Raw genomic sequence first — 22,190 nt, 5'->3', positions numbered from 1 at the left:
GAGCCACCTCCAAGGGCCACACCCGGTCACTGTAAGACCCCACGATTCCACTGGTCGGTGCACGGCCCAACGAAAACACGTATCCACAGAAAAACCTGCGCACGGATGCCCACGGCAGCACCGTGCCCAGCGACCAGAGACCGGAAGTAGCTCAAACGCCCGCCAACCGGCGCGCGGGCAGACATCACGTGGTGCAGCCGCATGCCGGGACGTCCTCCAGCAGCGAGGAGGGAGGACGCGCAGGTGCGCTGGGTGACGCGGGCGAACCGTGAGGACGTGATGGCGAGTGGGAGACAGCAGACGCAAAGGCCACGTGTCATCAGAGGCGCCCAGAGAGACAGGAAGTGCACGGGCGGGAGCCGGGGGCTGGGGGGGCTGGGGGGCGGGGGGGAGTGGGCGGTGAGTGCGAGCGGACACGGAGCTTCCTTCCGGGCGAGAGGAACGTTCTAGACGGAGACGGGGGTGCTGGCTGCGGAGCGCCGCGAACACGCTGAAGCCACGGAACGAGCTGCACATGTCGCAGGGGTGAATTTGCACGTGGATTACGTCTTCATTTGAAGAATCGAGGGAGAGCGGTATGCGCCGCCGGGGAGCAAGCCCCAGGACACCAGTGCGGCCCACGTCTCCACACGGCGACGGTGGCACGGGCGCACAGCTCACGGCCTTCAGGAAAGGTGGGTGCGACGTGCCCCCCGACTCTGAAGATCTCCCCAGTCCGGGAGGGGCCGCGGGAGGCGCCGTTCAGGTGAGCTGCGCCCTGACAGACATCAGAGCGGGCCGGCGTTTTCAGAGCGTAAGCGGGGACGTGTCGCACGAGGCCCGCGGAGCTGGGGAGAGCGCGGTTTCGCGGCGGCGGCGACCCCGTGGTCCTGCCTCTCGCAGACCAGTCCCAGCTCTTCCCCAGGGAGCCGGCTCCTAACCAGCGTGCCCCACGGTCACAGGCCAGCGTGTACAAAGATTAAATTCTATAAAACGTACTTAAAAAAAACAAAAAACAAAACTACATACCTGCCACAAAGAATGGATACTAGAAATGGCTGTTAAGACTTTCCTTAGATAAGGAATCTGTGAAAAAAATAAAATAAAAGAAAAACGTTCCTAAGATCGCCAGGAACGGAAAATTTCCACATGAAACAGCAAATTCTTTCAGGATTATCAGTCGAATTTATCTCCCCTGAGAACCGCCGGAGTGGTTCACTCACAGAGTCACAAATGCCAAGGGAGGCCGGGAAACTTCCATCTGTTTCCCGCGACATTTGTGTCACTTGTGACTCTGCGACTCCTCTGGCCTAACTCCAGGTTCTTTAAGTGTGGTCTGAGCGCAGGGAGAGCGGGCGCTCCTAGTGTGCGTGTGCTCCGTGACGCGGGTCAGCCAGGGCGCTGGAGGAGCCGGGCCCAAGCTGTGCCGGGCACGGCGGCCTCCTGCCGGCAGGAAAAACACCACCCCCTGCCCTCCGCAGTCCGGGGCACGGAGCCTTACCATGTGGAAGCCGAGAAGCTTTTGCAAGACCCCGTTCCACAGCTGCAGGTCGTAGATCTTGTACTCTAAACAAAGCTCGGCCACCAGCCTCACCGCCTAGAGCAGAAAAGAGATCGTGCTGCTGGAGGACACCAGAGAGCCACCCCACCGCTGGAGGAGGTGGGCAGCCGGACACAAAACACGCTTCCAATCTAGCTGTGCCTGCTGCCTAAATTCAATGCAGGCCCCATCTCTCTGATGGAAGGGGAAAAGGAGATTAAGATGATCCTTTTATGTTTATCATTGTTTTTTTAGATGATCCTTTTAAAAACTGTTTTCATACATTCACGAGAAGCACCTCGGACTCCCCCCTCTCCTCTTCCCGTCTGAGAACAGTCTGCCTCTGGCCCCGCCCCGGCCCCACTCTGGGCTGCAGCTGCCCCAGAGACGGAGTTCCCACGGACAACCAGGAGGCCGTGAAACGCCGCCCCTGAGGACATGGGCGTCCCTTCTCGGGTCCGGCTGAGGATAGAGGGGCCTCGGGAGGGATTCTAACCAAGCTCCCTCTCCTTGAAAGGGATGGCCTTGGGCCTCAAGGGAGAGAGGGAAGGGGACTCCGGAGTCACCCCGTCCCCCGCCGGGACAGGAAGGAGGGAGAGGCCTCTCACGGCAGCAACAGCTTGCTCAGGGGTCAAGGGTTCCTCTGGGTCTGTCTCCCGGGCGGGCGCTCGGCGTACGTACCATGGACTCGTGGCTGTGGTTCTTCCACAGGCCCTTGATCATCCCTTCTTTAGGGCTGTTGCAGAACAGTTCATACGTGATGGGGATATTCAAAGCCTCGAACGATGCCAGAAAGGTTATACATTTCAAGTAAGATCTGGAAAACAGAGGTATTTACGGGAAACATTCTTGCAGGCCACTTAAAGTTTACACGTAAAATGAAAGCCACACATGGATAAATTAGCCATTTTTAAATGCCAATTTAGGCTTCTAGATATATTCACGGAATACAGTATCGGACAGACAAGGAAGACATCTGTTTCTAAGTGTCTCAGAGGAAGGAGGGAAACAAGAGGCTCTAGAACTCGGGGACCCTCGGACACTCGGACGCGCGCCCGGCCCCGGGCCCTCCGCGCACACTTCCGACGACCGCGGCTTCCTCTCCCTGAAAACGGCGCACGGCCGCCCACTCACTTCACTTCCCCGAGGGGTTTCTTGAAGAGCGACTCTATCGTCTCCCTGTCGGCCAAGTGGAGGAGGCACTGCAGGGCCCGCGTCCTGTGGGCGAAGGTCAGCTGGTGCGTGCTCAGCGTCTGCAAAGGCACGGGAGGTCGGTCGGGCCGCCGCACGCTCGCGCGCGGTGTGGGTTGAGGCTCCGGCGACACACACAAGGACGCCTTCTGTTTCAACTACAGGCAGCCCCTGCCCCCAGGGAGGCAGTGTTTGGCAAAGCGCGACCCTGGGCACCCTGCAGAGTGGCCCTAGGGACCGACCAGTCAACGCACTTTTCCGCTAACACTGCTGCCGGCGGGAGGCGAGGCCGGGGCTGCCGGCGGTTCTGCAGAGCCCCGCCCCCGCGGTGCTGGAGACAAACCGGGACTTAAGGTTCTCCAGCAGTAGGAATTAATTTCACTAAACCTCAACTCCTGAACAGGTTCCTGAGAGTTTGCAGCTGAACACACACTCACGTCAGCTGGCACGTCCTCTTTAACGTGCTGAGAGAGGACGTGGGAAGTGGGACGTGCATGAAGGAGGGGACGTGTGTGCCCCGTGCTGTCGAGGACACCCCGTCAGCACCTCGGACTTCCCCCTTCCTTCCTCCTCCCCCGGGCTCCTGCCACCTCAGAGCATCCCTTGGGGCAAACGCCCGGAGGCAAAGGGGTCAGGTGGCCTCTCGGGGAGGGAAAAGGATCACTCAGTCCAGCTCAAGTCCAGCGGTGCAACTGGACAGGGAGGCCCGGTCACGCAGGGCCCTGGGGCCAGGGCGGTGACTCCGCCTGGCCAGCTGGTCTGGCCCCTTGCTGCCGGGAATGCCGACCGACCGGGGAGGTGACAGCTGTGCGTGCAGACGACCGTGGGAGCCGTCAGCCGGCTGGCCACTCGGTCGGTTGCGGAAGCCAGCGCCGAGCGGGGGTGGCAGACGCTACCGCGTGCGGTGCGTGTGCTTTCAGTAAGTGTGCGAGCGAGCGTCCTCCGAGCCGTCTGCCAAGGAGACCCAGCGTGGCTCACACGCGGGAAAACAGAGCGGAGGTGCAGACGTGCGTTTCGGCTGCGCCCCCGGGACTTACGGTGGTGGCTGACGTGGCGAATATGAACAGCATTCTGGAGCTGTAGTCAATCGGGCGAGACAGGAGCAGGTACAGGATTCTGAAGAAAAGGTTTTGATTTAATTAAATAAGGTTTAATTTAGTGACAGGTCATTGAAACAACAGGCCTGTTTTACTGTCCAGAGAAAGTCGCCCCAAACACAGCCCTGAAGGGTTACGGGTCGAGGGCGTTTTTGCTCTCTCCTTTATCTGAAGACCACAACAAACACAATAAATACGGTCTTCTCGCCTGCAAAACAGCGAGCCGATCTTTGATAATGTGCATTCTCTCTGTGTCAGACGGAAGCCAACACGAACCACAGCTGCGCAGCCCCCTGAACACTGCACGGACAATGCTGCTTCCGTTCACGGGACACCGTCCGTGGCACATGTCTGCCTGCAGACTGGGGCCTGAATGGCTCCCTCCAGAGGAGGAGCAAGATGGAGCAGGCGCACTGGGGGGCGGGGCTTTCAGTGGGAAAAGGCTGGAAGGCACGAAATTGCCATGAAGGAAAAACTCCTCTGGGATTTCCTCTCCCCCCATCTCTCTCTGAATTGTTCCCCTTTAAGACTTCCCGGGTGGCGGATGCAGCTAGACACTCCGGGAGCTACCTCTTGCTCAGCTGAGGTGCCCTGGCCCTTGCAGGACTACGCAAGGACCCGGTGAAGTCCAGATGCAAGGAGGTCATGGAGCGGGTGGCAGGCCAGCTCTGCCCAAACACAGAGAAAGCCTTTCCTTGGGTTCGTCTCTCCACACCCTCGCTCAGACCCCAGGACCGACGCAGGGCCCCATGAGCGGCCTGCCCCACTTCTGGCCGAGGCCAGGAACCGGAGGGACCGGCGTGTGGGCCGCCACTCCCTCTCCGGGCCCGGGCCCGGCGTCAGGAATGGGTTACCACACCGGTTTTGATTTGGGCCCAGATACAGTCTCCTCCTGAGAGCAAGCCACGGCCCATCAGACTCGCGCATCAGATGAAACCGACTTGGCTTCTGCGGTCTCGACCCAGCTCCCCAGAGCAAGAGAAGGTAGCGGGGCCTGGGGCCAAGGTCTTGGCTAATGAGAGTTCCCCTTCGCTTGAGCTGCGTTCTCCGCTGAAGGTGCTCTGGGAGCCCTCGACTTCAGCAGGAACTCACTGAGGTCCAGAAAGCCCGAGTCCTGGCTGCTGCTTACTGATCGCGCTGGAGACACTTACCCTGCTCACAGCCACGTGTCAGTGGACTGACTCTCCTCAGACCCAAATGATACCAAGAAAGTATTGTCAGACTATCCTCCGACAAATGTACCAGTCACGCCTCCTGCCGGACAGCAGGGTAAGGACAAAGGCAAGCAAGGAAAGAGTACCTCCGCAGCGCTTCGTCTTCTTCAAGTTCAAATATTTCTGATGGGTTCTTTGAAAAAGTGAGGGGAAAAATAAGTTAAAACTCAGTAAGATTTGTTAAACTAGATAAACTCATGAAAATCTATTAGATGAAAAAGCCATCTAAAATTATGTATAAAAATTATGTTTACATACAAGAAAATACTGTACAGCTCATTACTGTAAGAATTCTGCTTAGGAAACGGGTTTACTAACACTCAGTCGGTCAACAAACACAGTGTTTACCGAGCACTCACTGTGTGCCGGGAGCGATCGGGCACATGGGCTGCTGACTGAACAACATAAATAATCCTGTCCCCCCGAAGCTTACGCCCATTGGGTCATTTTTATGTTTAAAAACCTCACGTCCTGTCAGTTATACTACCTGCTTACAGGTGGATTTTCCCCAGGGATGCCCGCCTCGATGGACAGCGGAATCACAGAGTCCCCCGGACTGAGTGCTGCCTGAAAACTCAGACGACACAGTGCGGAAGATCCCGCACTTGGATCGCTGAATCCCTCCATGAATTCAGATTTAATGCTGTTGCTTCTGAAACACTGACATCATGTGTTGACACTACGCACCCCCGACACGATACGCCGGAGAGAACACATCACCTACACAGTGTTCTCGCCAAGAACGCAGAACCCACATGTCATCACGAGACACGTCAGCGAACCCACAGAGAAACATTTGACAAACCAACCGGCCCGCACTCCTCAAAAACGTCAGTGTCCATCAGAGTTAAAAGGGGTCAATCAGAACTGTCAGTAGGTGGTCAATCAGGGGCCTATCTGTGGTGGGCGAGGAGTCTGAAGAGAAACAAAATGTATCGTTTCAAAGTATCTCTCCTTAGTAGCTACAAAGGGAAACAGAGTGACTAGGAAATGGAGAAACGGGCAGCGTGTTTACTGAGTTATCTAAACTAACTCCCCTTGTAGGGCAAACAGTCATCTGTGCCTGCGAATGTCGCATCCTGAGAAGCACACGGTGTCATTTAGGTAGCATCCTGGCCCAAAATGCATAATTTGAATCTTATCGTGAGAAAACATAGAAATCCAAGTTGAGAGGCAGCTTGTAAAAGAACTGGATTGTACCCTTCGAAAATGTCAAGGTCAAGAAAGACAAAAAGTGACGGAACTGTTCTAAACAGATGAAAAGCAGTGCCTAACCCTGAACTCCATCCTGGTCCCCGGGCAGACTGCTATGAAGAGCGTCACTAGGACAACTGGTTAAACTGTAATGTGGACCACAGGTTCAAGTCCATGTTGTATTGTACCAATATTATGTTAATACTAATTTACCTGATTTTGATCATTATACACTGGTTAAGAGAAAAGCCTTGTTCTTAGGAAAAATACTCTTAAATATTAAGGGGTAAAGGAGCGTGACATTGCAATTTACTCTCAAATGATTACGAAAACTATTCCATCACAGGGAGAGTAATGAAGCAAATACAGCAAACTGTTAGACACTGACGGAGCTGGGTGAAGGAGATACAGGGATTCTTTTATACGATTGTGACTTTTCCCGTATGTTTAAAATTACTTCAGAATAACAAGTAAATCCCGTGAATCTGATTGTAGGAAGAGGCCATTTCTTTTATACATGTATTCACCTGGAACCACCAACTAAAAGCTGAAATCGGTGCAAACCAGTATCTGAGCAAAAGGAAACGTAAACACCACCATTAAAACTGATCAGATAATGGAGGGAGCACACTGAGCAGAAGTTCCTCCTGTTAAGACTCCGAGCTCCACACCAGGAGGTCACGTCCACGTGAGAGAACAGACCGGAGAGACGCCCGTGAGAACAAACTTACTTCGCCGGGTTTTGTGGGCGGGCACAGCCATTTTTCCAACAACATGTCCCAGACTTTTTCCAAATTGATCTCATTGACTTCGGCTATCTCTTTAGCGGCTGCATGGATATCTAAGGTAGTCAAGATAAAGAATTGAAAAAAAGAAAAAGGAAAATCCGCCTTCTGAATGCACGGTAATGGGAAATCAACATGCGAGCTCGCTTCAGACGCAAGGAGACCAGGGCGCGGCGCTCACCGGGACAGTCCCTGCCGGAGGGGCTCTGCATCCTGTGGTTGATGCTCGGGTGCTCATACAGACTGACGATGAGGTGCGCCGGCTTCCCGATCCCCCGCAGGTACTCGGCCGTGTTCAGCTTGTGGGCGATGAGCACGGCCTCCGTGCCGGACCGCCGGTACTGGATGTGAAGCTTCTTCAGCAAAGCCTCGGCTTTCTCACGCGCTTCGTCCTGGAAAAAAAAAAAAAAAAAGCCAAGCAAAAAGACGTTTACTTTCAAAATCTCCAGGGAGGCACAGGATCCACCCTCACCCATCCAGCGCCGTCAAGCACCCTATACCAAGGCCTCACCCACCCCCGGCTCCGTTCCGGGCAGCCAGCCCTGGCACACCCTAGAGAAGGCCCGTCATCGGGGCAGGAGGTACGCCCAACGGCGAGCACACTTGAAATGAAACAGGAGCGGGGGGCCTTTGCTCCTCCAGCCGGCACACACCTTCGGGGGGATGTTCTGTAGCCACCTCTCGGCCAGGTACAGGCAGAACTTCAAGCTGGACATCTTGAAGGAGCCTGAGGACATAAAGAGACTGAGCAGGACATCTTAAGCCTTTCAAGACAATGTATTTCAGTCAAGTCAGCAAGTTGTTTTTTTTTTTAGTTATAAAAATACACACTCGTAGTGAAGAGCGACTTACACAGGACAGAAAAACACAGACTCGGAAGTAAATCCAGAGGCCCCTTCGTCAGCTCTGTGCCTGCTCCCTAGAGCCTTGCACTCCTCCAGTTTTCTGTGTGTGTGTGTGTGTGCACGTGTGTGCACACGTTTTAACCCGGAAGGGGTAAGATCACACGTACAGTACCATTTGCTGTTCCCACTTAATATATACCTTGGGCATCTTCCCAAATCAACCACATAGTATTCTGTTCTCTGAATACGCTCTGTTGTTTAAACTAGTTCCTGTCCAATGAACACTTACAAAAAACAGTTATTTTCAACTTTGGTGACAACAAAAACCACGGTATCGAGCTCCTGTGTGTGCCTGCTTGGCTCATCGCTGGCAGTACGGCAGGGTAGTGGGAAGTAAGCTTCGATCCACCTTCCCGCCGCCCGGGAGGGGCCCGCACCCACCCCCACGCCCTGGGCGAGCGGCCAGGGGTCCGGCTCACCCGACTGGGGCCCTTTCAGCGTTCAGCAGTCAAACAAGCGAGGAGAGGAGGCACGTGTCTTTTTGAACTAGCACGCTGCTTCTCCTTAAAGCTACAAAAGCGCACGCTCCAAGTTCAGAAAAGCAACCCAGCCGCCCCAGGGTGCGGCCGTGGAGGAAGGCAGACCCGTACCTTCTGGGACGTCCTGGGCAAGGCTGATGGCGATGGCCACGGCCCACTCCGGGTTCACGATGGACAGCAAGTAGGACTCGATGGTCTGGGTGATCTTGCAGATCTCCTTGTTCATCAGCGGGGAGGACTTGGCCTGCGGTAACTTCATGAGCTTCGGCTTCAGTTTTTTTTCGAAGACGTGCTTGGCCGTGGACACGTACAGAGTGTCTAGAGAGAACTTGGAAGAGGGGAAAAGGAGAGCTGAGGCGGGTGGATGCGCTCCCCTTTGGGGGTTCCACCTGCAAGCAGCACGGAATCCTCGGCCCGGGATCAGGGATCAACTGAAGGACAAAGGAGCCCCCGACAGTGTTGTCGTCGCTCACCTTCATTAACTTAGAAATTAGGAGCAGTGTCGGGAAGGACTCTTCGCTGAGTTCCATAGCTGGAAAGGAGACAAGGACAGTGTGACTTGCTTAAGAAGAACATGTTGGCTCTTCAGGAAAATGCGTGAGAGGTTAAAGAACGTACAGAGAATTTTCCAGAAGTTCTGTGCTGTGCCAAAAAATATCAGGTGAAAGGGCAGTCTGGTGTGGGCGGCGGCCGGCAGAGGGATCACGTGCTCCAGCATGTACTGGTACTCGAGGTCCACCGGGGGCGAGAGTCTCCTGTACGACTTCAGGTGCTGTAGAAGACTCAACGCCTGTATTCACATGAGAAATATTTTCCTTTGAAATCAAATTGATCCCAAGGGTTTTAAAATCATCTGACTCCATACCATCATAGGTCTCCATTTCTGAGACAGTACTGGTTTCGTCTAGATGATCAAAACCTTTCACAGTTTTACTTTTAATGCTATTTTTCTAAACCAGTGATTTTCAACCGGTGTGCTATGAGAATTCTTTAAAAAAAAAAGGTTTTATTTATTTACCTTTAGAGGGAGGGCGAGGGAGGAAGAGAGAGAGGGAGAGAAACACTGATGTGTTGCCTCTCGCCCACCCCCACCTGGGGACCTGGCTTGCAACACGGACATGTGCCCTGACCCGGAATTGAACCAGTGACCTTCACAGGCTGGAGACCAATCCACTGAGCCACACAAGCCAGGGCTCCACAAGAATTTTTAAAACACACAATACCCAACTATTTAGTCAGGGGCACTGACCTCTTTTCCCTTAGATTGTTAAAATAAAAAATGAGCCCTGGCTGGTGTGGCTTAGTGGATTGAGAGCCAGCCTGCACACCAAAGGGTTGCCAGTTCGATTCCCAGTCAGGGCACATGGGTTGTGGGCCAGGTCCCCAGTAGGGGGAGCTTGAGAGGCAACCACACATTGATGTTTCTCTCCTTCTCTTCCTCCCTCCCTTCCCTTCTCTAAAATTAAACAAACAAAATCTTAAAAAAAAAGGCAACAGCCAACACAACGATAACTGGTGTGAATGAGTCAAAATTGTACCTATTTTTGTTGTCAAATGGGCAGAAAATCTAATACAATAGACAGGGAGAAGGCAAGAATAGTATAGGAAGTGAGGAAATGAAAGAACTTATGACACCTGGACATGAACTAAAGGGGGGGAATGTGGGTGGGAGAGGGTATGCAGCGTGGAGGGGAATGAAGGGGGGGAAATGGGACAACTGTAATAGCATAATGAATAAAATATATTTTTAAAAATCTAATACATTTTTCAGTGCACTGCAGAATTTGAGGAGCTAGCTTATGCGTCTCCAAAGAGTTTGAGCGAGCACTCCAAAATGCTTGACTTGATTTGATTTTTAATGTTCTTTAATGCAGTTTATTGGGGTGACGTCGGTTAATAAGGGCATATAGGTTTCAAGCGTACATTTCTGTGACACCTGGTCTGTGCACTGCATCGTGAGCCCCCCACCCGCGCAGTCAAACCATCTCCCGTCACCGTGTACTGGGGCCCCTTTGCCCAAGATCTCACTTTAAATACAGGGCAGTCGAGCTGCAAGTAACCCTCTATATCGCTTACTCCACTTCAGTTTCTGTCTTGTATTTTTCAGGCTTGTCCAAAAAACCTTTTGAGTCCACCCATTTTAATTTTTAAAATCTGATTCAAAAAGAAGATGCAATAGCTACTACGACCAAAATTCAGAAGAAACCAAGAAGTTACTGGAAGTACTGAAACGGAACTGAGTGAGTCCTGGACCCACTTATCAACAGAGAAAGCAGAACTGAACAGGGTACACACACACACACACACACACACAAACACCATATATATATATACACATAAATTTCTCCCGGTTGACAAATAATTTTGCCTTACTTTTTCCAAATCAGTCTGTTAATGGCTTCGTGCACTTGGATGTAAATCGCCTCAGTAGAGCAAAACTTGGATTAAGATAAATGATAAAATACAAGGAGCATGAAAAACTTCTCCTTCTGTATCCCTTTTTTTTAAAGAAAAGGAACTAGGATAAAATGTGGAGTTTAAAGGAAGTTCAAAGGACAGTCCACAAAGACACACAGGTAACTAATTTTTTTTTTTAAAGATCCAAATAAAAACAAAAAAGGAATTTAAAAATATACTTGTTATACCTGATTTATATTAATGTTGGTTATTTTTTCATCAGCTCTTTCGATAACTTTCAGGACAATTTCGACCATTTCATAGTCATAGGGATTCAACTGTATAAAAACAAAAAAATATCAAAACTTGAAAAAGATGTTGCCAGCGGTCAGATGGTTTCATGCAGTGACGTTCATCAGTACGGAGATTACAAACACAAAATCTCAGTGCGCTACGAGTTAGATTAGATTATTCTTTTAAAAACGAGCATTTTCTCATGTCTAAAATTAGTTCTATTAGGATATACGTAAATGCTTTAAAATGTCTCAAAAGTCATTAAAAAAAGCTGAATAAGGCAAAAGTTTTATTAAAGATTTACACTACTAAAACCCTAAAAAGATACGTTAAAATATCATACTTTTGTAAGATTTTAAAATTAAAATTCTATTTCTTCCATTTATGGTGGGAGAGTTAAAATACAAAGAACTGGCCTGTTCGTGGAATGGCAGAACCAAGAGTGTGGCCCTTGAAGCAAGTTTCTCAAGGGCCGTTCTAGCGCCGACCACACACTATGGTGAAGAATTAGCCGGCTGGCATTTATGTTTATGAAAAGAAAAGTGTTCTCTTTGTTCTTTGTTTCTGCTCACACATCATTTTTTTTTTTTAATGCCAGCCCAACTCACATGAATTAGAACACTGGACAAAGTGGAAAGATGATCTCTCCGGTGCTTGAACTTTAAGCAAAAATGATACATACTTTTTGGCTGAACTACAGGCCAAATATAAAACTGAAGTATTTCTTACAGTCTTCTAATCTGATTTCCCCTTCCATCTACCTTCATTCCCCCACCAAACTACCCCTTGACCTAAAAGTTCCAATTCTCAGCTCTCCTAGCCAGTAAATAAATAAATAAATAAATAAATATAGGTAAATGTAACAAACAAGGTGGCACATATCTATGTATGAAGATATCCATAGTAACAAAACTTACGATTTAAATGTTCAACCATAAAGACCTGGTAAAATACCAGTAGCTTTCATCCATATTGTGGAATAATAAAACATGTACTTGTCAGAAATGAGGTTGATGGATATTTACTGAGACACAATAACAATATGTTAAATAAAAAAAAGAGAGTAACAGGATAGTATGTTTAGTGTAAGACATTCACTAAACCATTAACATTTTTATCTATGGGAGTGGGGTTAAGTATTTTCACTTAAAAAAAAAAAGTATTGATTCTAGAGACAGACAGACAGACAGACATCGATTTCTGTTGTCCCACTCATCGGTGCCTTCACTGGTTGGGTCTTCTGTGTGCCCTGACGGGGACCGAACCTGCAATCTTGGCGTACTGGGACGATGCTCTAACAACGTGAGCTACCTGGCCAGGGCCTCCACCTCTTCGTTTCCACCTTTCTCTCTAGTGTGATCTTTTTCAAAGGAAGTGTGTTATTTTTAAAAATCTAAAAAGGGGGCTATTTCTATTTTTAAAAAGACAAAAAACTGCTGTATTGAAAATACGGAGATCTAAAAGTACTTCACAATCAAAAGGTTATCAGAAATGTAGGGCTTGCACTTCCAGTTCGTTCCCAGGTATTGAACTGCGAACGTGCAGGAGGGACGCTGACCCCGACCGGACAGATCCCGATGAATCCCGTCGCCACGCGCCCACCTTATGCAGGATGCCGCCGAGGCTGATGACCAGCTCCCTGGTGCTCGTCAGCAGGGGCACCATCTCCAGGGCCTTGGCCAGGAGCCGGGGGTGCGGCTGCGCGGCCGCGTCCGGGCCCGCGTCGCCCTGGCCGGCGTTCGTGTTGTGCAGCAGGGTCTCGATGAACAGCTGCAGGGCCGCGTCCCCGTTCAGCTGGAAGGTGCTAAGAGAAGGGCTCAGTCACACACCAGTGCCCCGGACGCCCGCGTCTCCGCACGGAATTTCTCCCGGAAGACTCGGGTCCGTGCTCCCATCGCTGGAGTCCAACCCTTCCGCCGTCCGGTCTTGTAACCACACAACCTGCCTGTCGTCAGAGTTAACTGCAGCCTTTTAAAAAGTCAGGTATTACTGGGGGTGGGGAGGGCTGGATAACAGTGGGAAGAAGGGGCTAGACAGAGAGCACGTGTGAATGACCCAGGGACACGGACAACGGTGTGCGCACTGACTGCGGGAGTGGGAGCTGGGACGGGCGAAGGAGGACAAACGGAGAAAAATTGGGACAACTGTAAGAGAATAACAATAAAAAAGTGATTTAAAAACAGGTATTAATCTTGCTCATCCCGCCGCCTGGGAGCCTGTGGTGCTGCTGGCCCCAGGACCCCTGAAACGGCCCGCACGTGCGGAAGGCGGGGGGCCGAGGCCAAAGCCGGCTGCAGGCAGGGTGTCCGGAACCAGAGGGAGCACGCGGCTCTTCTGGAAACTGAAGGTGTTCACGCTCGAGATGAAACCGAGTTCTGTCTGGGCAAGAGGTGTGCCTGCGCGTGCAGAGCAAGGGACAACGCACGACTGCTGGCGGCAAACTGACCAAGCCGGGCATCGGGGGATGGGCAGCAGGTGAGTCGGGGGGACAGTGGGCGCCCCGCCCCGAACACCGGAGCAACCTGCCCGCGGAGGCCACCGGACACAGGGTCAGTGCGATGTCGTGCCCGTCAAGGGTTTATCACGTAACATCTAGTCTTCAATGTTTTTAGTCCACTTGTTAAATTAAAAAAAAAAAAAATTCTCCCTAAATCCTACTTTTCACTGAGTTTTGATTTCAGATCGCCTTGCCCCTGTTGGATCGGATTTAGAAGCGTCATTGCTCAGGAGAATATTCCCAAACTCCCCCTGTCACGGAACCCCCCGAGGCGCCCACGCAGGCTCCGGCTCCTGGGCCTCAGCCCCGACCCGCCGGAGGGCCCCGGGGAGGGGCGGGCAACACTGACCAGGGAGTGAAAGCGGCGATGCCCGGGGAGATTTAACCTGGCTCTGGATTTATGTTCCGTTCAAATCCAGGAGTGGACGAAAGAGAACATCCCAGACCCGCGGGCCACGCAAGTGTAACGATCGTCCTCGTCACCTGTCCCTGTGGTCAGGACCGCGCGGTTTGTTAGGCCAACGGCGGAAGTGCCGGCGCCGTTGGCGGAGCTACCTGCAGTACTCCAGGATGAGGCTCGTGTCCGTGTCTGCGTTCTCCACGAGGGCTTTCACGAGGTCTTTCTTGGTGAGGAAGTGCTGCCTGAAAACCGGCTGAAAAGAAATCTAGAAATAAAAAGAGCAAAACAGAACGCTCCGCTAACCTGAAGGGTGAGCATACGGGAGCCATTGTGCCTGTGTGCTATCTTTTTTCATAGAAAAACATGTTTCTGTCGCTCCTACAACGTGTTTCTTTTTCTCATACCACCCAACTGGACACCAGGCTGAGATTCCAGGAGTGTCTGGCGGCGGGCCCGAAATCCCTTAGGTGCGCTGACCCTCGCTCTGCACCGTGAGTCTGGCTGTCAGCGGTGAGCCGTCCTGCCCCTGCACAGGACGCCGACTCCAAAACACACACCATTCTGGAGCAGCTGCATCCCTGAAAGGTCAGCTATTTGTGAACTAAATAAAATGTTGTACGTTTTAGTAAAGAAAACAAGATCTTGCTTGTTTTTGCAAAGTAAAAAAGAAGGGCCTCCTACTCTCCCTACCAGGAGTTCTTAAAGCCTGGTGCACCTGTCCACACGTGTTAGTATTATCTCTGACCAAATCCCAGCAGCACGAGGATGAGGCTGGAGGCTAGGCCCGAAATGGTCTGAGTGCCAGTCCATGCACATATATTCCTGTGAATGAGAAAGCTAAGCAGATGAAAATGTCAAGACTCTCTTAATTTCCTTAAAAACATACAAAAAAGGGAAATGGGGCAAAAGGCCCTTCATTTCTTTGAAAGCACCAATGTGTGTACTTAATGTACCTGAAGTTTATGAGCGGGTCTATATACGCATACCCACGCACCCTCTCCCCGGCAGTGAAGGGCAAGGAGGCCTTCGTTGGAAATGTTCCCACTGGGTAGACATCGGAACGAGGGAAGCTTCGTGGAGCTGCGCATACTCACACCAAGGTTACCGAGGCGAATGCCCCACCGGGCGTCCGTGCCGAGTTCACGAAACTTCAGCTCCACTTCTGTCTCCTGACAGAGCCTGGCCAGCTGAGCGCCCACCAGCGATATCGCCTGAGGAATGGAAAACGACAATGAAAACCACAAGCCTTCTTCGGGCGAGCGGTGTGAAATGTTGTACGTTGCTTTCTTTGCGTAGTCATTACTTTCACAATGTTTAGGTCATTCAGCCAGTGGTCTGATGCCATAAATTCAGCCTGGGGTTCCTTCATGGGAAAAGGCCGAGTTTTAATTATCCTGCAGGCAATGCCCTACCCCACCCCAAGGCAAATTTAAAACATACACACCAAGGAGAGGCTTTGCATCTCTTACACTTGTCCTACAAGAAAGAACAAGCTCACAGGCCTAAGGTTTCGATACACCAGAGTAAGCCTAAGAAGTGAGGTTCAGTGGCTGCACACAGACTTCAAGAAATAAAACACACAGCGATTCTTGGGGCCCGGCAGGGCTCAGGACCAGTGTGTCACCAGGCAAGCAGAAGCTGGTAGAAACCAGCTGAGTTAGTGTGACATTCCTTCTGCTAAATCTTTTTTTTCCTAAGGTTTTATTTATTTATTTTTAGAGAGAGGGGAAGGAAGAGAGGGAAACGTCAATGTGTGGTTGCCTCTCATGTGTCTCCTACTGGGGACATGGCCCACAACCCAGGCATGTGCCCTACTGGGAATTGAACCAGCGACCCTTTGGTTCACAGGCCGGCGCTCAATCCACTGAGCCACCCCAGCCAGGGCTCTTCCCCTAAATCTTTAACATTTCAAGCACTGATGGTGTGTGCCTCCAGGTCATACCAAAATTTTGTCGTAATTCTGCCATGCTTTATCCACAAGCTTCCAGAGATTTTCAAACACTTCTTTTTGGGGTAAGAGCGTGCAGTAGCCCAAGGCCAAGTCAAGGTCCACCAGGCGGCAATTAAAAACCTATGGGAAAAGCGTCGAGAGAAGCAAGTCCTTCACGACCCGAACAGAATGCCGGGCTCTAAAGGCCCGTCACTACATTGAATCGTAGGCCCCGTGAAGGAACAAGTGTGGCATGAAATGTTAGCTGTGGGAACATGGTTACAACTCGTCTGCTTAGTTTCAACGTCCTTTATTGGTATTATAAATCGACGGAAAGTAACTAGGACCGTTCTGTTCTACACGGCAGACGACCCTTGCCTTCCCTCCCGCCTGACTCCGGTCTCATCGCGTTCCTTCTGGTCCCTTCTCCTCCTCACCCTTCCTCTCACCGAGCCATCAGGAGCCACCGGAGCACGGGAGGGACAGCTCGCCAAGAACACACACTCACCTTGTGCAGCAGGGTCGTGGCATTTCCCCGGACGAACGGCACGGCCTTCTCCTTCAGGGCCATGATAACTTGCCTGGATTTAGCTAACGAGGCCCCTCCAAACAGCTTTTAGAAAAGAACAAAAGACACGTTAGGTCCACTTCTATGCAACATTCTGAAAACTCCCGTAAAATATTAAGGGACTTCAAAAATTCATCATCATATGCAAGAAGAATGGGCGTTTCATCCATAATGGCAGAAAGCTGGGGCTGGCTGGGGGAGAACTGGCTGGGAACGGGCAAAATATCTTGGTGTTTCAATCGGTCTGTACCTTCGCGTCCCTATCTTGGTTGTGGTGCTGGCGCCCCAGGTGAGTATACTGGTGGATACACTTCAAACGTGTGCATTTTAATTTTGAAAGCTAGACTTCAATAAAGCCAATTTTTAACAACTGTCCTTTAATAAACAGCAACAGACCGGTAGAAATGAGCACGATTCCCTGAGGCCAGATTCAACAGCAAACTGTCAACAGGTAGTTTGTCTTCTGGAATCCGTCCACGGTGCCCTCGGGTAATAATTATACTAATTCGGGCCACAGAACAGACAGCAGACAGAGTCTGGACGCGATGTGAGGCCTGGGCGCAGGCTAGGAGGACGGGCTGCCTGCAGCCTGGCCCCCAGGCCCGTTTTCCATCTGCAAAGTGGGGAGTCTCAGGGCCGCTGGGAGGACCGAGCATGGAACGTGAGCCAGGACCCTGAACACACACGGGTCTCAGTGGATGCCCGACCACCGTTCCTTCACTTGGACGAACGACTGATTTCCTCGCTACGGAGCCAAGTGGGAAACTGTAGGCTCCAGATTCCTTTGTCTGGCACTGTTTCCGTGCCTGTGTTCACCCAAGATGAAGCTCCTTTGTTCTCAAAACTATTACCTTTTCACTCAAGCCGGCGTTCATGAAGTTCGACACGGAGTACTGGAGGCAGGTGCCGAAGGCGCGGACCACGAAGCCCAGGGCCAGCTCCCACTGGCTGGACTCCTGCAGGCTCTGAAGCAGGGCCGAGATGGAGCCGACGCTGGGTAGGATGAGGCTGTCCCCCTGTGGGCGGGGGGGGGGAGGGGGGGCGACAGTGCGTCCGCATTTACTCAGCCTTAGCCAAGGACGGATCATAGCACTGGAAACTGTTTTCAGGGACGCTTCTTCAGTGCAGGCAACGTGACCACATTTGGTACATGAGAGAGTTGGCACGAGGCTTGACCTAAGCCAGCAAATCTCTAAGTCTGCTGGATAATGAGATATTCTGAATGTAACGTGCCTCCTTTGGAGACGCTTAAATCATTCGCGGAGGAACTTGGAAGACCACAATTTATGAACAGATTAAGAAACGTTAAGGCTAGAGAGCCTAATGGCACAGTCCTCTGACCCTTTGGAACAATCACAACGGGAGAGTGATAACTAACAACATTAAGAACATAAGCCAGATTCACAGCCAGAATTTTCAGGCATTTCTGTACGGCATGTTTACAATGGCGTACACTCTGAGGTCAAATACCTTCACTGATGGAGCAGTATGGTAAACTTGTAAAGTCCAGGGGAAGTCTCTTGTTTTCTACAAAAAAGAATAAACAAACACACTCAATAAAATAACTCTTTCCCGGAGCGCACCTTTGCGTCTCACAGACATCCTCGCGAGTCCGGCTGCTTCTGCTGAGCGCGGGGCCTGGGAGGTCCGTCCACCCACGTTACTGTGTGTAGTTCTCGCTCCCAACCTCCACAGCTTACACTTGCGTACACACGGCAGAAACACACAGAAAAGAACGGCACGAAAGAGATTTACCAGCCGGGGGGACGAGGGAGGAGATCAGCTCGTAAATGACGGGGAGCACCATCTGCGACTCGAGGACTATCCCGTCTTCACTGAAGAAGTCGCTGTACGACCACTCTTCGTAGGGGTCTTTGTGAGTGCCAAACGACGCCTAGAGACCAAGTCACACGGAACAGGTGGTACTAGTAAGTAGACTCCAGAACACACAAACGACCTTCGCCGAGCAGAACCCAGAATCGGAGCTCTTAAAGGGCCGAGCGCAGTTGTGGCGGTCAAATACCACTGTGTGGTCTGTTTCCTCTGGCCGATGAGGCTTAGGAGGCTGCCATCGCAAACTACATGGGCTGAGATAGGGACCTGTCCAGAGATGCCTTGTCTGAGACCCAGTGTTTCCCAAGACCGTGCAAATCAGAGCCGATACGAGTGACCGGGAAAGAGACATGGTCTCATGCCTCCTAGCACAGAGTAAGAAAACGAGAGTGGTACGCTCAGTATTTGCGCACACTGTGCACGTGATTTCAATGTGACGCACGATGGGTTGGTTAGCAGGGCTTCTGCCGCGGGAAGAGAAACCCAGAAGCAACTCACCTTCATCAGGACCCCGTCGTCGCCCATCTGGCACTGCCTGCAAAGCTCTACGGCCAGGAGAGTGTATTTGCACAGCTCCAGCGCGTCGGGCAAGAAATCTGAAAGGAAGTGGAGACAGAGCGCCACACTAACACTTCAGCTGGTTACAACAATACGGAAAACGGTTTTCTGATAATTCTCATTCAAAATCCCAAGGCAGGCCACCAGGTGGAGAGACAGGTCTCCGCACAACCCCACATAACGCAGGTCAAGTGTTTCCTAACGCTTGGCTGGCATATGAGACCAAGGACAGGCAGGCAAGGAATGTCACAGTCCTAAGAAGGGAGACGTCACCAAGTGGTCAGGAATGACATCGTTACCACTATTTGGAGATACGTTGAAACAACAATCCCCAGAGAAAATTGATCACAATGGTGCCTTTGTGAAATGGAGACACAACCTCTCCTCTCGTTGGCTGCGGTCCCAGCCGCAGAGGGCCAGCCTTTGGGAGACGAGCAGGACATGAACCAGAGAACGTCACACCGCATGCGCTACAGATCTCGTCACCTGGACTGCAGATGGTGGCAGCGTGGCACGCCAGGTCGTGTATCTCGGAAGGCAGATTCAGTCCCGCAGGTGTCGTCATCGGAACGTCATTGGCCAACATGTGGCAGAGCTTCTGACACGCCAGGAACAGCAACCTCCCAGTGTCGGGGTTGCGGTGATACTCACACAAGGCCCTTCGGAAGAAAGGAAGCGTCGAGAGTTAGAATCTTTGTATTGGGAGCGTTTGCCTTTCCTGGGTCCATGTGCAACCACCGCCAGCTTCTGAAACGACTCCGTGGTGTACAGCATGCTTCACTTTTCCGCTTACCGGGGACACCCTTTACCGGCGGAGCGCAGGGCGACCTCCGCCCGGCGGTTAGGTTAGGCTACCTACCTACACGGCACCGGTCAGTTCTCGCAGGTACTCCCACCTTCTGACCCAGAGTCCCGACAGACTCTCAGGGCAAGGAACCAAGAGTCACTCTGGTGAAACGGCAAGTGTCCCTGGCCCTCCCCTGGCCACCACAGGAGCAAACAGAGCACGGGTCCCTTCCCGAGGGGCTGTGGGACGCGTACCTGCACCTTCTCAGCGCCGTCCCCACGCTGCCGTCGCTGAGGGCCCTCCAGGTCAGCTCGGCCTCCAGCTCTTGCTCGGACACCCGCAGGGCCAGCGCCTGGCGGTGCAGCCTGGACTCGACGCTCGGGCTTCTCTCCTTGGCGGCCGCCGGCCCCGCGGAGCTCCTGGGTCTGCGCTCCGCCTGCGCGGCCTCTTGGGCTCTGATGTACTGCTCTCGGAGCTCGGCTACCAGGGCGCGATTGCTGTAATCTCCGAACGCGAGGAAGACCTCAAAGTTCTCCTGTCGCAAGAAAAGCAGGATGAGCCCTGAGTCTATTTAGTTTGTCCACTGCAAAAAACCACCGGATGTCGCAAACCTCTCTCTCTCCCTTCTCCCCCCAAAACGCCTCCTGTATAAAATAAGGATTTAAGACGTCATGCAAATGTCTAAACTCGGTGCTGTGCACTTGAAACAAACATTAAATGCCAACTGTAGTTCAAAAACCAAAGGAAAAAAGACTTCATTGTTCAAACAATGAAAGGAACAATATTGTAGCAAGTTTAGAAAACAGGAAAACGTCACTTTATCCTAGGGTGTTTCAGCGCTACCGATGACATTCTGGGCCAGAACTGTGGGGGGGGCCCGAGTGGGAGGAGGGAGGGATTAAGCGCCAGATCTGGGCGATTCTCCCCTGGTGGCCTCGCCCTCTTCCACCGTGACCCCTGGTTGGCTGCCGACCCTAGACCTGAAACAACCCACAGAAGCCTGGGGGAGGACACAGAGGCGGCGGGAGCGAGGCAGACCTTCTGGTCCGATGCCACGTTTGGGGACAGGGCTCCTCAACCTTGCCGAAGAGTTCGCTGCGGGAGGGAGGGCGTGGCAGCCCGTGTCCCTGACCTCTGCCCGCGAGAGCTGGTGCCATAAACATCCCACAAACGGCAGTAAGATGAACACACAGGCCTCTGCCGAGGTCGAACCCACTGCCTTGCAGTATCTCAGGTTTAGGAACGGGAGGAGGTCCGCGTGCGCTGGCCCCGCCCCCGGCCCTCTTCCCGGAGATGTCGCGAGATTTTGCGTCTAACACGGCAGGTCCCACACTTGCCGGTGCAGCGCACCTCCGCGCTCCGGAAAATGTCGAGGACCCCAAAACCTGTTTGTTTTGGGGATCGCCATCAATATTTCCCACGAGAAATTAAACAGAAAATTTTAAAACAGAAGGGGCTATAAAAGCGCACGTTCCATTTGCCTTCAGAGCGGTGATGTTCCCACATCACGCAGCCTGCGGACAGAAAAACCCGAACCATGTCTTCCTGCTGTCGATGGAGTTTTACTGTCACGGACACCCCGAGAGGGCCTCAGGCAGGGAGACACAGAGGAGATTAGGGGTTACCGGGAGCGGTGGGAAGAGGGGGCGAGCGGAGTTACGGCTCAGTGGGCACAGAGCTCCTGCCCGAGGCCATTCAGAAGCCGATGGTGGTGACGGTGGTGGTTGGGCAACATCGTCAATGTAATTAACACCACTGAGTCGCATATGGAAAAACGACAAATGTGGCAACTTTTATGTCGCGTGTATTTTGCCATAACTTAAAAAAAATTAACGATGCAATATACCCCCAGACCATTGAATCAGACACTTCAAATGGGTGAAGTGTATGGTATGTGAATTATACCTCGATAAACCTGTTTTCAATGAGATAAAGAGAAGGAGAGTTGGCCTGTCCAGAGTCTCTGACGGCCAACGCGGAGAACCTCAAGCGGGAGGGCCGACCGCCCACACTGAACGCACTCACTCACCAGCCAGACGACCCTGTCCGATGGAGCGCAACGTCTTTACCTGCAAGCTGGCGACGGTTCTAAACAGGCTCAGGGTTTCCGCACACTCGTCCCTCTTCTGCGGGTCGTCTGAAATCAGAACGCCCGGTTACAGGAAACATGCAAATCCCCGCAGGGTCGGGACCTACAGAAGCTAAACTTTGAATCAGCTTTGCTTTTCTTCTCTCGACTCTTCAGTAGTTTCTGTTGAGATGCTGATAGGACAATTCAGGTCCAAAAAGAAACCTAATTCAATTGTTCTTTCAGAAGGTACAAAAAGAGAGGCTTACGGGTTACCCGAGAACTGGCAATTTGTCTGAAATAAACTCTAACTCTTTTGGTCTTCCCAAGAGTTATTGTTAATCTTTTTTTTTTTTTTGAAGTTCAAGGTTAAATGGGTTTTGTTCCCTGGTGATAACCAAACGATAAGGAGAAAGAGGAACAATGAGTGCAAGGCACCAGGAAGCCTGGCCCGGCCAGAACGAGCTCACGGGC

General features: G+C 51.9%; 1 protein-coding gene across 1 annotated transcript in view; it reads right to left on the bottom strand.

The window, feature by feature from the left end:
- The window catches only part of KNTC1 (kinetochore associated 1), a 53,956-nt gene that overhangs the window by 6,000 nt on the left and 25,766 nt on the right, over window positions 1-22,190 (bottom strand). The window contains exons 33-57 of the mRNA XM_045845454.1: window positions 21,718-21,785; window positions 19,903-20,183; window positions 19,348-19,520; window positions 18,802-18,899; window positions 18,226-18,364; window positions 17,941-17,997; window positions 17,322-17,485; window positions 16,411-16,515; window positions 15,915-16,043; window positions 15,067-15,183; window positions 14,128-14,237; window positions 12,678-12,879; window positions 11,030-11,119; window positions 9,003-9,174; window positions 8,858-8,916; window positions 8,496-8,712; window positions 7,654-7,727; window positions 7,182-7,392; window positions 6,947-7,056; window positions 5,108-5,154; window positions 3,748-3,826; window positions 2,654-2,772; window positions 2,201-2,336; window positions 1,481-1,576; window positions 1,009-1,065 (exon numbers count right to left, since the gene is read on the bottom strand). Of these exons, the coding sequence (XP_045701410.1) occupies window positions 1,009-1,065; window positions 1,481-1,576; window positions 2,201-2,336; window positions 2,654-2,772; window positions 3,748-3,826; window positions 5,108-5,154; window positions 6,947-7,056; window positions 7,182-7,392; window positions 7,654-7,727; window positions 8,496-8,712; window positions 8,858-8,916; window positions 9,003-9,174; window positions 11,030-11,119; window positions 12,678-12,879; window positions 14,128-14,237; window positions 15,067-15,183; window positions 15,915-16,043; window positions 16,411-16,515; window positions 17,322-17,485; window positions 17,941-17,997; window positions 18,226-18,364; window positions 18,802-18,899; window positions 19,348-19,520; window positions 19,903-20,183; window positions 21,718-21,785 (3,110 nt within the window). The remainder of the gene's footprint in view (window positions 1-1,008; window positions 1,066-1,480; window positions 1,577-2,200; window positions 2,337-2,653; window positions 2,773-3,747; window positions 3,827-5,107; window positions 5,155-6,946; window positions 7,057-7,181; window positions 7,393-7,653; window positions 7,728-8,495; window positions 8,713-8,857; window positions 8,917-9,002; window positions 9,175-11,029; window positions 11,120-12,677; window positions 12,880-14,127; window positions 14,238-15,066; window positions 15,184-15,914; window positions 16,044-16,410; window positions 16,516-17,321; window positions 17,486-17,940; window positions 17,998-18,225; window positions 18,365-18,801; window positions 18,900-19,347; window positions 19,521-19,902; window positions 20,184-21,717; window positions 21,786-22,190) is intronic.

The sequence above is a fragment of the Phyllostomus hastatus genome, unplaced genomic scaffold (genome assembly GCF_019186645.2).
Source record: "Phyllostomus hastatus isolate PE091 unplaced genomic scaffold, TTU_PhHast_1.1 phas_contig_1162, whole genome shotgun sequence".
NCBI lineage: Eukaryota > Metazoa > Chordata > Mammalia > Chiroptera > Phyllostomidae > Phyllostomus > Phyllostomus hastatus.
Note: the sequence above shows the minus strand (reverse complement) of the source record. Positions and strands in the feature narration are given on the sequence as shown.